This window comes from Phasianus colchicus, chromosome 31, assembly GCF_987193195.1.
Source record: "Phasianus colchicus chromosome 31, bPhaCol1.hap1.1, whole genome shotgun sequence".
Taxonomy (NCBI): Eukaryota; Metazoa; Chordata; class Aves; order Galliformes; family Phasianidae; genus Phasianus; species Phasianus colchicus.
The window spans coordinates 1,107,841-1,123,223 of record NC_143466.1 but is presented as its reverse complement, the minus strand read 5'-3'; the positions used below and the strand labels follow the sequence as shown (position 1 = coordinate 1,123,223).

Sequence of the window (15,383 nt, the reverse complement as noted above, 5' to 3'; positions counted from 1 at the left end):
CCATGGGATGCCAGACACAGCACACGTGGCTTCAGTGGTGCGTCGGGATCTGCACCCTTTGGGTCCCACTTTTGGTACCACAAGGACTGCAGTGCTGTCAGCTGCCAGCAGCTCAGCACCACACAGCCCTTCACTCACTGACCCCACTCTTGGTGCACTGTGTGAGAATCAACCAAGAGAATGCAAAACTCATGGGTTGCAATAGAAAACAATTTACTAGGGCAGAAAAGGAAGAGAGAAATCATAGTAATGGCAATATGCATGGTACACAGGCCGGTTTGGCCTGGTTCTGTCACTGGTGTTGTGGGGGGAGCCATGACCCATGCCCTGGGAAAGGGGAAAGGGAATAATGGGGAAAAGGTTGGGAGATGGAACAGTAGCAACAACCTCAGGAGAAGAGGTAATTTACTAACAGAAAAGATAGCAGTATGCAATGTAACACATTTGCAGTACAGTGTAATACAATATAACTGAAATTGAAGCTAATACAGCAAATAGAATGGAAGTGTGTCCAAAACCAAAGGCCTTACTCTAATGCTGAAGTTGAGATGACTAGGGAGCACACACGTTGCTGGGAGGAGCAGAGAAGGAAAAGAGAGGACAGCTCATGAACTTCCAACAGTTTTATCTTCCCCTCTGAATGGAAAACAGAGAACAGCACAAAGTCCTCTGGGGTGCGTGGTGTGCAGTTCTTCTTCTCTTTGGAGAACCAGGTGTCTGGAACTATCCACGATCCATGGAACGGGAGCATTAGCTCTTTCACTCTCAGTGTGCCACATGAAGTTATGATGCGGAATGCCAGTAACCAAAAATCATAAACCCATGACAGGTGATTATATTTATAGATTTACAAAACAAGCGATGCTCAGCACAGCTGCTCACCACCCTCCAACCAGTGCTAAAACTTGGGAGAGATTTTGTGTGCCAGTGGGTGAGAAGGGATTTGAGGATGATAAAGAAGGATTTGGGGGTTAGAGTTGATCCTTGAGGGATTTGTTGGGATTGGGAATGATATGGGCCACACTGGAAAGGCTTTGGGGATGTTAGATTTGGGGCATTTGGGATTCTGGTGGGTAAGACTGGGTAACAGGGAGGGTGGGCTTGGGAATCGAAGGTGTCTCAGTTTTGGGGACATAAGTAGGGTGTTGGAGTGTCTCATTATGGTTTGAGGGTCCCAGTGAGTTCTGAGAGGCATTTGGGTCTTGAGGATCAGGGGAGGCTTAGATCTGAGGATGGGTGATATAGGCAGTTCCTATGCATGGCATCTGGGAGTTCCACTATGGCTTGGGAATTCCCATGGGATCTGGGGGCTGTGCAGGAGGTCTGGGGATTCCCTGGGGCTTTGTTCTGACTGTGGTCTACATGGGTCTGATATACTCAATTCTGGGGGTGCCTACAGATTCTGGGTTTGTGTAGGGCTGGAAGAGCACTGGAGCAGTGGAGATTCCATTTGATTTTCCTGGAATGTAGATTTTGGTTTTCACATGGGCTGGATTGGAGGATGCACATAAAGACGGGGTAAGCCATATAAACTGGGAGTTCCATGTAGTCCCTAAGGACAGGCTTCGGAGTTCATAGATGGGTTTGGGGGATCCCCAGGGGGCAAGCTGTGTTGAGGGACTCTTTGATAGAGATACTGTCCTGGAAATGGATAGCTTCAGCCTTTCTGGGTGAGGGCACCTCCCTCAAGATGGAAAAGGGAGTGAGATGGAGGTTATGGAGGGCAACAAAGAGCACGAGGGGGATGAATGGTGCATGGAAGTGGAGGTAGGGGAAAGTTAAGGGGATTTCTCCACTAATAGGGAATGGAGGATGAGGAAGGACAGCAGGAGGGATGCCTATGGCGCTGAAGGGTATGTGAGGAAGACTGGAGGGTATGTACACGACCAAAAAGGAAGCAGAACATACTTGGAGGGATCTAAAGGTCCTCTATTAGGTGTCAAGGTGAGTCAGCAGTCTTCCCCACCAGGGCTGTCATCTCTTCATATCCAGAGGCTGCAGGCATCAAGGACAAAGTAGAGGCCCAGGCCAAAGACGAGGGCAGCAGCGCAGCCCCTCACCACTGCCACCACCAGGTTCCCATGGGACCTCCTCTCATCACCTGTGGGGTCCAGCAGTGTGCATCTCCCCATCCCCGGACATCAACTCCATGGGGATGGGATGCAGAGACCCTGCCAGAAAGGAATGACACCAAGGACACCGACATGGGGCTCAGACCTACCTGGGGGTGCAGGTGTGGCTGTTGCCTCCAGTGTCACGCTGTCCCCAAGGGGTGAGGAAAGAAGGTAGAAGCCACCAATGTGGCAGGAGCACCTATAGGTGCCAGAGTCAGCTTGTGTCACCCCAAAGAGGGTGAAGGTGGCCGAGCCTCTACCACTGGGGTTCTGGTGCAGGATAGGGGCTGAGTGCCCATCCTTGTGCAGGAAGATGGTGCCCCTGTTCTCCTGGTTGCTGCACCAGATGGTGACATTGGTCCCTGTTCCCACTTTACTCCCAGAGCTCATGGAAATACTGGGTGGGGGCAATTTGGGATCTGTGTTCAAAGGGGAGACAGCAATGGGACATGGCCCTGTTGGGTCAGCTCAGGGCCAATCACTGTCCCCAGTGTCCTCACCTGTCACCACCAGCTCCACGGCGTCACTCTTCTCCAATGTCCACCAGGGCTCCAAAACACGGTACCGGCAATGATATTTCACTGCATCTTTCCTCTCTACACTAACCAAGTGGAATTCAGCCGTTTTCTGTACCACGTCCATATCCGCTTGCTTTTCAAATCCCCAGTATCCTTCCTTGTAGAGCTCAACTCGTGCAGCTGACCTGGGCAGGTGGCACCGCAGGGTGACATTGTCCCCCAGGGACACCCCCAGGCTGGGGTACAGTGACAGGGAGGGTCGGGGCACTAGGACAGGGGACAGCAGTCAGCCTTGTCCCTGCACACCCTCCTCTGCACCTCTGATGGCCCCCTGACCACGCTCCCCTCCCTCTCTCCCCATTCTCCCCCTGTCCCCATACTCACACAGCTGTGCCCTGCTTCCTGCCACCAGCCACCAACCTGCAAGAGACACAATCCTGGTCCCACACTGGGCCACCAACCCCTGTGGCACCACGTCCCCATTGTCACTCACCCAGGATGAGGACCAGCACCATTGGTGCCATAAGGCAGGAGCAGTTTGTAGACGGCCAGACTGCAGTGGGGACAAGGATTGGCGTTGAGCTGCTGTCAGTTCCTCTTTTAGGACTGGATGTTTTGGTGTCACCACCTGACGTGGAAATCACTGCCAAAACCGGAAGTGGCACTGTGGGTTCCCCAGCAGTGTGGCTCACATGGAGCTGTGCAAATAGTCCTCCTTTTTTTGTCCTTTGCAGTTTGTCATCGCTTGGTTGTTACACACCATCCTCAGTGCTCTGCCAGCACGTGGCCCTGCACGTTGTCCCCCTGGGATGCCAAACACAGCACAAGTGGATCCAATGGTGTGTTCCACATGGGATGTCACACAAGTTCCCCAACACGTCCAGCGAGCTGCCACCACGCACCCTGGGCACCACACTCTGTCCCCACTCTACTTTCCTCTGCCGTTCCATTTATGTGCTTTTTAGGAAAGATCGGCTGGCGAGGCGGGGTGGTGGAGTTTCTCTTTATGTGAGAGAGCAGCTAGAATGTATTGAACTCCACCTGGGGGAGGGTGATGTAGCTGTGGAGAGCTTGTGGGTGAGAATGAAGAGGCAGGCTGGTATGAGTGACACCGTTGTGGGTGTGTACTACAGGCCCCCTGATCAGGAGGAGGAGGTTGACGAGGCCTTCCACAAGCAACTGGAAGTAGCGTCGCAATCCCAGGCGCTGGTGCTTATGGGGGACTTCAATTATCCAGATATTTGCTGGAAAAGCAACGTGGCCAGGCACGCGCAGTCCAGACGGTTCCTGCAATGTGTCGAAGACAACTTTCTGATGCAGGTGGTGGAGGAACCAACGAGGGGAGGGGTGTTGCTGGACCTTATTCTCACAAATAAGGACGGGTTTGTTAAGGAAGTAAAAGTTGGGGGTAGCTTGGGCTGTAGTGACCACGAGATGGTGGAGTTCAAGATCTTGAGTGGAAGGAGCAAAGCAAAAAGTAGGATTGCTACCCTGGACTTTAGGAGAGCCAACTTTGATCTCTTCCAGGACCTACTTGGAGCTATCCCGTGGGCTAGGGTGTTAGAAGGTAAGGGGGCCTGTGAGAGCTGGTTGGCATTTAAACAGCTCTTCTTCCAAGCCCAGGATCGGTGCGTCCCTGTGAGCAAGAAATTGGGAAAGGGTGGCAGGAGACCTGTGTGGATGAGCAAGGAGCTCATGCGCAAACTCAAAGGGAAAAAGAAGGTCCATGAAATGTGGAAAAAGGGTCTGACCACTCGGGAAGAATATAGAAATGTTGTCAGGGCCTGCAGGGATGCAACGAGGAAGACTAAAGCCTGCCTGGAATTGAATCTAGCAAAGGTGGTAAAGGATAATAAAAAAGGCTTTTTTAAGTATGTTAACAGGAAAAGGAAGAGTAGGGGGAATGTAGGTCCCCTACTAAGTGAGGGGGGTGTTCTGGTAAGGGGGGATGCTGAGAAGGCGGAGATACTGAACGCCTTCTTTGCTTCTGTCTTCAGTGAAAAAGCTCCCCCTCAGGAACCCCAGGCCCTGGTGGTTAGTGAGAAGGTCTGGGGAATGGAAGACTTCACTTTAGTCAGGGAAGAGGCGGTCCGAGAGCGCCTAGGCAACACCAATGTTCATAAATCCATGGGACCCGATGGGGTGCATCCACGGGTGCTGAGGGAGCTGGCAGAGGTGATTGCTGAACCGCTCTCTGTCATCTTTGAGAGGTCTTGGAGAATGGGGGAGGTGCCTGAAGACTGGAGGATAGCCAATGTCACTCCGGTCTTCAGAAAGGGCAAGAAGGAAGATCCAGGTAATTACAGGCCAGTCAGCCTCACCTCTGTCCCTGGAAAGGTGATGGAACAGATTGTGCTGGATGCCATCTCCAGACAACTGGAAGAAAAGGAGGTTATCAGGAGTAGTCAGCACGGGTTCACCAGGGGGAGGTCGTGCTTGACCAACCTGGTAGCCTTCTATGATGTTGTCACTGGCTGGGTGGATGGGGGGAGAGCAGTGGATGTAGTCTACCTTGATTTCAGCAAGGCATTTGACACTGTCTCCCACGACATCCTTATAACGAAGCTGAGGAAGTGCGGGATAGATGAGTGGACAGTGAGGTGGGTTGAGAACTGGCTGACTGGCAGAGCACAGAGGGTTGTCGTTGGCGGTGCAGAGTCTGGTTGGAGACCTGTAACCAGCGGTGTTCCCCAGGGGTCGGTGCTGGGTCCGGTCCTGTTCAACATCTTCATCAATGACCTTGATGAGGGGATAGTGGCCACCCTCAGCAAGTTTGCTGATGATACGAAGTTGGGAGGATTGGCTGACACGCCCGAAGGCTGTGCTGCCATTCAGCGAGACCTAGACAGGTTGGAGATCTGGGCAGTAAGAAACCAGATGAGGTTTAACAAAAGCAAGTGTAGAGTCTTGCACCTAGGGAGGAATAATTGCATGCACCGGTACAGGTTGGGGGATGAGCTGCTGGAGAGGAGCTCTGCGGAGAGGGACCTGGGTGTCCTGGTGGACGACAGGTTGGCCATGAGCCAGCAGTGTGCCCTTGTGGCCAAAAAGGCCAATGGCATGCTGGGGTGCATTAAAAAGAGCGTGGCCAGCAGGTCGAGGGAGGTGATCCTCCCCCTCTCCTCTGCCCTGGTAAGGCCTCATCTGGAGTACTGTGTCCAGTTCTGGGCTCCTCAGTACAAAAAACACAGGGACCTCTTGGAAAGAGTCCAGCGGAGAGCCACAAAGATGGTGAAGGGCCTGGAGCATCTCCCCTATGAGGAAAGGCTGAGTGATCTGGGTCTGTTCAGCCTTGAGAAGAGAAGACTGAGAGGGGACCTGATCCAGGTCTATAAATATCTAAGGTGTGGGGGGCAGAGTGGCGAGGCCGGACTCTTTTCAGCAGTGTGCGGAGACAGGACAAGGGGAAACGGCCGAAAACTGGAGCATAGGAAGTTCCGCACCAATGTGCGCAAGAACTTCTTTATGGTGAGGGTGACGGAGCACTGGAACAGGCTGCCCAGGGAGGTGGTGGAGTCTCCTTCTCTGGAGATATTCAAGACAAGCCTGGACGCCTACCTGTGCGACCTGGTGTAGGGATCCTGCTTTGGCAGGGGGGTTGGACTCGATGATCTCTGGAGGTCCCTTCCAACCGCTACGATTCTGTGATTCTGTGATTCTGTGATCCCCACTGGGGACAGCAGCAGCGACCTTTGGGGACACAGTGACACCCACACAGACATCTGTCACATGCTAAGGACACACAGGTGTGCATTATTTTGTACGTGGATCAGTGTACACACATGATGTCACGCACACACAGAGGCAGAGCACTGAGCATGGAGTACACGTGTACAGCTGCTGTGCCTGTGTGACTGTGCCACACATGTCAGATACATGACCAGATGCAGTGGCACACATGTGGAGGCTCACATATGGGTGTGCACATGTGTGGTCAGATACATGGATCCTGCTGGCCTTGGGGTGGCTGGGGACAGATCTGAGGTCCCACAGGACTGGTGGCTCGATTTTGGCTTGGATTGCAAAGAGTTTTGGTTTCCAGAGGAATGGTGGGTGTATTTTGGGGCAGGACTGGAAGGTTGGAGGGACCCCTCAGGAATGAGGAGTTCCTTTGGGGACAAGGAGATGAACTCCAGTCCCACAGGGCTGGTTATGGGGTGATGCTCAGTACTGTGAGCAGTGGAAATAAGCAGCTGTGTGCAGGGATTGGGGAACAGGGCTCCAAAGTGCTGAGAAAATCATCCGTAAACACAGGAGTTGTGAATTTTCAGCTGGAATGCACAGCGCTGCAGCCAGGCATTCAGCTCAGAACTGTGGCCGTGTGTCTCTCCCAGACTCCATGAGCCCTCTGTGAGCAGAGAGAAACAGCCATGGCTCCACCTCTGCCTCATCCATGGCACGGCCCTTTGGGGTACGGACATCTGTGACAAACTATTGCCAAGGACGGAGCACAGGAGGAGGGAAATGCCCTCAGAACTCCCTGACAGACACCTGAGAGCTCACTAAGAACAGCAGCTGCTTCCACTGAACCAGACTGATGCGTTTGTTTCACAAAAACAAGGGCAAACACCTCAAACTCGTTTAATGGGTTTGCTTCTCTTTTTTTAGTTTGAATGAACGATATCAAAAAGTTCAGTTAGTAAGAGTTGAACTACACCATATACTTCATGAGGGCTATTCTGAAAGTAAAACCTGCAGGTTTATTACTTTGGCCCACGACATCGGATGGGAATGTCAGTGGGACAGCAGCAGAGGTGGAACCTTCCCACCAGTGTCCCATCCCCTTTTGTTGCCACGTGACAGACGGCAGCAGAGGGGACACATTGGCACAACGGCATCTGACACGGATATGGGACAGAGCTGAATTCCCCCATGCAGAAATAATGGCCCCACTGACATTCATCGACGCTTGTGAGCTCTGATGGAGACCAAGTGGCGGATGTGAGCACAGTGAGGCGGTGCGTTTCAGTAGTGCTGACAGTGACAGCAGTGTGAGAACACTCCTTGAATTGCACTCGTGGGCTCGTGCACGCCTGTTGTTACACACCACTGCAGTGTTATGGGGCCTTTTGTGGTGACTTGGGACCAAGCCAGGGATCCCTCAAGGCTGCTGGTGGAGTTTGGTGCAGAGCTGTGGGGGTCCTACAAGAGTGTTGGATGAAGTTTGGGTGTGTATGGGGAGGCTTTGGAGGTGTCCAGGGGTGTAAAGGAATCCAGGTGAAAAGGATGGATTGTGATGGTAGCGATGACCATTCAGGGATGTAGTGGGATTAGGGACAATTTGGTGCACACTGGTGGGGATTTGGGGGACGTTAAATTTGGGGAGATTTCTGGAACTGCGGGAGCAGAGGGCATCAATGAGACCCAAGCGGGAACTTGGTGTCTGTTTCCATTCTTGCACTCCAAAAAGGAGGCAACCCATGTGGGAGGGACATCATTGGGGTCTTTCGGAGCCCACCTCAGCATAGATAACAGGGGGCAGGGGGACCGTGCTGGCCCCAGGGCGGCAGAAGCTGGAGGTCACAGCTTGCAGCTCAGTGTAGGTCAGCCCCTCGTTGTCTTCTGGTGGCACCTGGAGACACAGGGAAATGGTGGGGTGATACCACGGGGTTCCCCAGAGTGCTTGTGGGGGGACCAATGGTCTCAGTATGTAGGGTAATAGCCAAGAGAGTGCGCTTGTGGTTCTGGGCTGGCTGAGATTCGGGGTCTGCATGGGTCAGACTCTGAGGGATGCTACAAGTGTTGTTAGGGCTTCCCACTACTTGGCTTGAGGGTGCCCATGGGATCTGGGGGATGGTTAAGGGTTTAGGGGTGTGCAGAAGCTTAGTTGTGGAGTTTCTACGGGTATGACGTAGGTGTTTGTGGTCTCCCATGGGGTATTCAGTGGACATTTAGGGTTTGGAGATCTGACAGTTGGCTGAGATTGTCAGCGCCGTGGGTCAGACACTAAGGGTCCGGATGAGTGGTGTTTTGGGTTCATGTTCTGTGATGTTCATGGAGTTTGTGTTTAGCTTGGGGTGTAGATGTCCTCAGGGAATATGGGGGCTGAGATGAAGGATGTGGGTACTCTCCACAGTGTGGATTTGGGTTGTACATGGGTTGGGTTTGGGGAGTGCAGATAAGGTTATGGTAAGCCATACAGTACTGGAGGTCATCTGGGTTCACCATGGGTTTTGGGTTCCTCTTATGGTCTGCTGGGAGGGGGAGAGCTTAGGGAGCAGTTTGGAATTTAAGGTCATCACACACAGACTCTTACCTGGAGCTCCTTGGCCTTGGAAATCTTGAGGGGTTCACCTGCATCAAAAAGAGGAAAAGGGGAGGGTCGTGGTTATGGAGGAACTCAGAGGGATCCCAGAGGGACATGGAGGGGGATTTATACAGGATGGACAGGGAAATGGGAACTCCAGGGAATGGACTGGGGTTGCAGTGTGCAGCAGTGAGTGCTTGCGGCATCTCTGGGAGATGAAACCATTTAACCTCTTCCTCACCAGAGCTGGCTGTTCTCTGTATCCGGCGTCTGCGGGCAGGCAGGAGGAAGAAGATGATGAGGATGAGGCCGAAGGCGAGGACAGTGGCACAGCCCCCTGCCACTGCCACAACCAGGCTCCCACGGGATTCCCCATTGGCACCTGTGCAGTCCGGGTGTTTGGGTGATGCCATCCCCAGAAACTGCCTCCCTGGGGATGGGATGAGGTGACACTGCCACCCATGGGTGATACGAGGGACATAGACATGGGAGACTCAGACCTACCTGGACGTGTAGGTGGGGATGTCACCTCAAGTGTCACGCTGTCCCCAAGGGGTGAGGACACAAAGGGGTGACCCCAGGGGCGGTAGGAGCAGCTGTAGGTGCCGGTGTCAGCTGGGGACACCCCAAAGAGGGTGAAGGTGGCCATTCCTCCACCACTGGGGTCCTGGCGCTGGACAGGGGCTGAGTGCCCACCCTTGTGCAGGAGGAAGGAGGATCCATAATCCCAGTTCCAGCACTGGATGGTGACATTGGACCCCCTCCCCACGTGGATACTGATATTGATGGCTGTCATCACGTGTCCCTCAAAGCTCAGAGAAATGCCAGGTGGGGGGTACCTGCGATCTGTGTGCAGGGAGGGCAGAGAGGTGGGACACCACCCTGTGGGTACAGCCCAAGGCCCACCATTATTCCCAGTGCCCTCACCTGTCAGAACCAGCTCCACGGGATCGCTCTTTTCTGATGTCCCCAGTGGCTCAGACACATGGTACTGGCACCGATACGCCCCTGCATGCTCCCAACTCGTGCTAACGAAGGAGAACTCGACCGCATCCTGCTCCTTGTCCTGGTACTTGTTGTGTGTCCTACCTCCGTCCTGGTACAGCCAGACCCAGGCAGCCAGCCGGCTCAGGTGGCAGCGCAGGGTGACAGTGCCCCCCAGGGACACCCCCTGGCTGGGATGCAGCGACAGGGAGGGTCTGGGCACTAGGACAGGGGACAGCAGTCAGCCTTGTCCCTGCACACCCTCCTGTGTACCTCTGATGGCACCCTGAACACACTCCCCTCCCACTCTCCCCATTCTTCCTCTGTCCCCATACTCACAATGCCGTGCTCTGCTATTTGCCACCAGCCACCAACCTGCAAGGGACACGGTCCTGGTCCCACACAGGGCCACCAACCCCCGTGGCACCACATCCCCACTGTCACTCACCCAGGATGAGGGCCAGCACCATTGATGCCATGAGGCAGGAGCAGCTCTGGGACAGCAAGACTGCAGTGAGGACGGAGTGGGGAGAGAAAGCAGCTCTCAGTTCCCCTTTTGCATCAGGACGTTGTGATTTGCCACCTCCTCACGTGCCAAATTCAGTCCCCAGGGAGTGGCGATGTTTTGAACCTGATGGGGTGGCACACACATAGCAGCACAGAAGGTTCCACCGGGGTGTCGCACACAAGCAGTCAACCCTGGGATGTCACACAGGGTCCTCAAAATTCTTCCACCGCCACATGGCCTTGCTTGGTGTCGCCCATGGATGCCACTTACAGGACATGTAGCTCCAAATGGGGTTCTCCCATGGGATGTCACTTGTGCTCTCCAACACGTCCAGCCAGCTGTCACCACGTGCTTTGGGTACCACACTCTGTGCTCACCGTGCAGAGTTTGTGTGGGCAAAGCTCAGTGAGGGGTGAAGCTGCACGATGCTGAGTGGGACAACAGAGAGGGGTTTTGAAATGGATGAACAACAAAGGTAGGATCAGCGAGAACATCAGTTTGTGACTGGATGAGAATGGGCGCCTTCCAAACTGGGACAGAGATGAAGCAGAGACGTCTGGTGCCTTCTCTGCTGCTTTCTGCAGCAGCAGCGATGGGCTCTGGGACACAGGTGCACTGAGATGAATGACCGTGACTCAGGGCAGAGTTGGAGTTTCCCTCGAGAACTCATGAAGGTGAAACCGGCACTGAGGGTCCAAATGCAATCAGCAATCTGAATGAGAATCTCTGCACTGTGATTGCTATGGAGGCATTGGCACTCTGACTGTTACATCTCTCTGTGCGGCTGAGCGATGCGACGAGGAGAAATGGAAAGAAGCCTTGCACTGCTGAACAGCTTCAGGAGAGGAAAGGGAAGAGAAGGAGATGGAGTGCAGGGAAGAGGAAGAGAGAGACGGGCAGAGGAAGGGATCAGCAGCATTAGTTCAGCCATATGGTTGTAAGTGTCCCCATTCTGTGAGTGTGCCCATGCCAAAGCTGCAAAGTCTGGCAGTGCTGCAGTCCCAGAGCTTCTCCCCAGCATCCCTTTGTGCCTGCTGGGCTGATTGGGGCCACGGCAGGGCTCGTATCTTGCTCGTGTTGGGGACAATGGTGAGGGACACTGCCCGTGTCCTCCCACACCCCGTGCTGCCCACAGCCATCCTGCCTCAGGGCTGTTTCTGAATGGGGTCTTCAACATAAATAAATACTGAAACACACAGAGAAGACAAAAAGGGAAGTGAGAAATAACGGTGATTTTAACTATAGAGATCTGAATAGATAGAAACCAGTGATGCACGATGCAACAGCTCACCGCTCATCACCTCCAGCAGTGGCTTCTCCCCCCCAGGAAGCTCCTCAGAGCTCACCTGATGCCATACAGGCAGCACAGAGCAAGAAACTGAGAAACGGAGCCATCCTTGGCTCTGTGCAGCACTGCTCAGTGAACTCTCTGGCTGCGGATCTGTCTCTGCTTCTCTGAGAGTTCTGCTTATGAGCCCCGGGAACGGGGGATGCAGGGGGTTGTTCTCATGCCGGCACAGAACATAAGCTCTGATATCTCAATCTCACTGATTTTCCTCAACCCTTCCGCCTTTTTTCCCTCACAGTTCCACTATTTGTACCCTCAATTACACTCCCACACACCATCAAACCAGTTCATCCCACTCCCTCCAAAGCCCACGACTCAAACAATACATTCCCACAGACACCCAGCACTCGGTCTCACCATTACAAAACTCAGTTATAACATCTGGTCCTGTTACATCATTTATGTTCCTGGATTCTTAGTCAGTGTTCCCCCAGGCTCACCAATGACATCTCTCCACTGAGCCAGAGGGGTCTTTTCAGTTTTTCTCTTGACACCCTTTGTCCCATCACAGCTGTTTATCCCGGCTGCTCTTCAGGACTGGTTGAAAATCCCTTGTGTGATGCTGGGTAATGGAGCCCACCCGCTTCCCCAGGGCACCAAATTCCCTGGGTAAGAGTCGTAACCAACGTCCCCAGCAACACAGAGTATTTCAAACAGGGAATGGGATTCCTCAAGGAACACTTTTACAACACAAACGTTGAACCATCACAAAGACAGCAGTAGTGACTCACACAGATCCCATCACCAAGAGAAAGAAAACCGGTTCAGACATTCCCTCCTTCCACAAAGTCCCACTCCTCACTTTCCTGCCCAGCCCCTCCTGGCAGTGCAGTGTGACAGTGACCCCTGTTACCCCAAACTGTAAATGTCCTCCCCAGCACCCACACCGTGCCAGGGCCGTTCCCCCGTCACCTTTCAGGCAGACTCACGGTTTCCATCCCGTGCCAAAATAAATCCCCCCTTGGGTGCCTTCAGGGCTGATGCACAGTTCTTACTGCCGTGCACCCTGCGCTGCCCTGCCCGACTCACAGTGCTTTTCCCCAAAGCCTTCACCAGAGAGCAGAAGCAGAGACAGAGAATGCAGAGTGAGGGAATGTCTTTCTCCAGAGGATCTTGTCTTCTCACGCTTGAGAGTTGCAGTCAAGTGATGAGAAAGGCTCTTCTCAGAGTGTAGAAAAGCCTTTCTCATCATTCACTGACTGTTTCCAGTGGGATAGGGGAGAGAAGCAGAGGAAAAATAATCTGGAACTCAGAGGCTGAGAAAAACCGGTTTAATAAGACAGTCAAGGAGGAGAGAAAGAACAGTGATGGTTTATGAGGGAATCTATAGGAGATGTACGTTGGGCTGAATGGGAGTCAGGGGGCTCTGGAGGTGATCTGTAGGGGAGGGGTGGATAAGATAATTGATAGGGGCTGGAAGGCGAGGCAGGGGATACATGGGGGGATTTGTAGGAGATGGGATGGGGTCAGGGAACACTTGGGGGAATCGATAGGAAACCAATAGTGGATCAAAAGGTACACCTGGTGCACTCTACAGAAGAATGGAAGGGGAGCAAGAGGACAACTGGGGAGATCTACAGAGATCTGCAGGAGATCAAAACCATTAAATCCCTTCCCCACCCAGACTCTCATCTCTCCGTATCCAGAGGCTGCGGGCATCTGATGATGACAAAGAAGATGCCAAGGGCAAAAACGAGGGCAGCAGCACAGCCCCTCAGCTCTGCCACCACCAGGTTCCCATGGGACACCAACTCAGCACCTGCGGGGCGCAGGAGTTATTTGGATGTCTTCATCCCTAGCATCACCGCCATGGGGAAGGGATGTGATGACACTGCCACCCATGGGTGACACTGGAGGCACCCAAATGGGGGCTGGTACCTACCTGGGGGTGCAGGTGTGGGTGTCACCTCCAATGTCACACTGTCCCCAAGGGGTGAGGACAGAAAGGGGGAATGCCAGGGGTGGAAGGAGCACCTGTAGGTGCCAGAGTCTGCCAGGGCCACCCCAAAGAAGGTGAAGGAGGCCGTGCCAGCATCACCAGGGTCCTGACGTTGCACCGGGGCGGAGCACCCATCCTTGTGCAGGAGGAAGGTGGCCCCATAGTCCTTGTTCCAGCAGCGGATGGTGACATTGGTCCCTGTCCCCACACGTTCCTCGGGGTGAAGAGAGATGTTGGGTGGGGGAAAGCTGTGATCTGCATAAGGGGAGTGGACAGCAATAGGAAATGGTCCTGTTGGGAGTGCCCAGTGCCATCTGCTGTCCCCAGTGACCTCACCTGTCAGCACCAGCTCCACGGGGTCACTCCTCGCTGATATGTCCTCATAACCAGACACCTCGTACTGGCACCAATATGTACCTGCGTGTTTCCTCATTATGCTAGGGAAGGAGAACTCTGCCATGTCCTGCTCCTTGTCAATGTACCGGGACAATGTCCAAACTCCCTCCTGGTGCAGCGAGACCCAGGCAGCTGGACGGGGCAGGTGGCACCTTAGTGTGACATTGCTCCCCACTTCTATCCCCTGGCTGGGGTGCAGCGACAGGGAGGGTCTGGGCACTTGGAAAAGGAACAGCAGTGAGCCTTGTCCCTGCACACCTTCCCCTCTGCTGGCCTCCTGTCCATGCTCCCCCCCCTCTCTCCACATTTTCCCCTGGTCCCCATACTCACGATGCTGGGCCCTGCTCGCTGCCACCAGCCACCAACCTGCAAGGGACACGGTCCTGGTCCCACACAGGGCCATCAACCCCTGTGGCACCACATCCCCATTGTCACTCACCCAGGATGAGGGCCAGCGCCATTGGTGCCATGAGGCCGGAGCAGCTTGGGGACAGCGAGACTGCAGTGGGGACGGGGAGTGGCTGGAGATCCACTCTCACTTCCCCTTGGAGACACAATGGCATGATGTCACCTCCTCATCTGACAATTCTCTTCCCCATGTGGTGGCACCATGGGGCCCAGCATGGGGTGGCACACGGGGACTGGTTCATACAACATTGCTGGCTGTCCCCTGTGAGATGCCAACTGCAGGACACATGGCTGCAATGGGGTGTCACACATGGGATGTTACACGCATTCCACAACATGTGCAGCCTGCACTTAACCCACTGTCCCCACTGCACTTTCCTCTGCCATCCCCACTGGGGACAGCATCTGCCATCTTTGGGGACACGGTGACACCCACTCCAATATGGACACATGCTGATACTGACATGTGCACTGGGGAACACGTGGTCCCACCACCCAATTCCTCTCCATGCTGCACCGGGAGGAGCTGAACAGAGTCCCCCATGGAGGCTCAGAAGACACCACCTTGCACCTCACATCTGGAAGGGCAGACGAACAAACAGGTTCAGATGGGGGAAAATCACAATGATCATCTCCAAGAAAACAAAATATGTCTCTGTTTTCAAGTAGGAGTCAAACAGTTTTCCCACCCAGTGCACCACTTCTGCATCTCAATGAACTTCCAAATCTCAAAGCACAGCTCTGAATGCTACGGTGCCTTTCCAGACCTCAGAACCTCATAACTACCTCTGGAGTCAGATCTCGATGTGGCCCCAGTCCCAGAAGTACCCCAGATTTATGGGCTGGAGGAGCAGCAGCCACCAGGACAAGCAGAACAACTCACAGGTGAGAGGAGGGAGAGTGGTTCACCCAATTCCATGG

At 53.9% G+C, this 15,383-nt stretch overlaps 4 protein-coding genes across 7 annotated transcripts in view; all 4 read right to left on the bottom strand.

The window, feature by feature from the left end:
• LOC116241348 (T-cell-interacting, activating receptor on myeloid cells protein 1-like) overlaps window positions 1-15,383 on the bottom strand; it is a 79,566-nt gene that overhangs the window by 26,129 nt on the left and 38,054 nt on the right. The gene's annotated exons all lie outside the window — the stretch shown is intronic.
• LOC116241459 (T-cell-interacting, activating receptor on myeloid cells protein 1-like) lies at window positions 617-4,228 on the bottom strand. Its single transcript, XM_090127875.1, has 5 exons — window positions 3,126-4,228; window positions 3,017-3,052; window positions 2,615-2,899; window positions 2,222-2,533; window positions 617-2,101 (listed from the first exon to the last, which is right to left on the bottom strand). The coding sequence occupies exons 1-5, from the start codon at window positions 3,154-3,156 to the stop codon at window positions 1,983-1,985; spliced, it is 783 nt and encodes a 260-aa protein (XP_089984001.1). The 5' UTR covers window positions 3,157-4,228; the 3' UTR covers window positions 617-1,982.
• On the bottom strand, window positions 7,213-10,608 carry LOC116241688 (osteoclast-associated immunoglobulin-like receptor). Of its 3 annotated transcripts, XM_090127741.1 has the most exons (8): window positions 10,312-10,608; window positions 10,203-10,238; window positions 9,807-10,085; window positions 9,384-9,725; window positions 9,121-9,261; window positions 8,889-8,926; window positions 8,091-8,204; window positions 7,213-7,774 (listed from the first exon to the last, which is right to left on the bottom strand). In XM_090127741.1, exons 1-8 carry the CDS (start codon window positions 10,340-10,342, stop codon window positions 7,598-7,600), a joined length of 1,158 nt encoding a protein of 385 aa, XP_089983867.1. In that variant the 5' UTR covers window positions 10,343-10,608; the 3' UTR covers window positions 7,213-7,597. The 3 variants fall into 3 exon arrangements, with proteins under 3 accessions (XP_089983867.1, XP_089983865.1, XP_089983866.1); XM_090127739.1 differs by having other exon boundaries at window positions 9,384-10,085; window positions 10,312-10,357; XM_090127740.1 differs by lacking the exon at window positions 10,203-10,238 and having other exon boundaries at window positions 9,384-10,085; window positions 10,312-10,357.
• Window positions 12,976-14,539, bottom strand: LOC116241868 (T-cell-interacting, activating receptor on myeloid cells protein 1-like). Its single transcript, XM_090127852.1, is given in 6 exon segments — window positions 12,976-13,382; window positions 13,384-13,478; window positions 13,602-13,913; window positions 13,995-14,273; window positions 14,385-14,420; window positions 14,494-14,539. Coding segments are annotated over 6 exon segments (813 nt in total). The 5' UTR covers window positions 14,525-14,539; the 3' UTR covers window positions 12,976-13,322.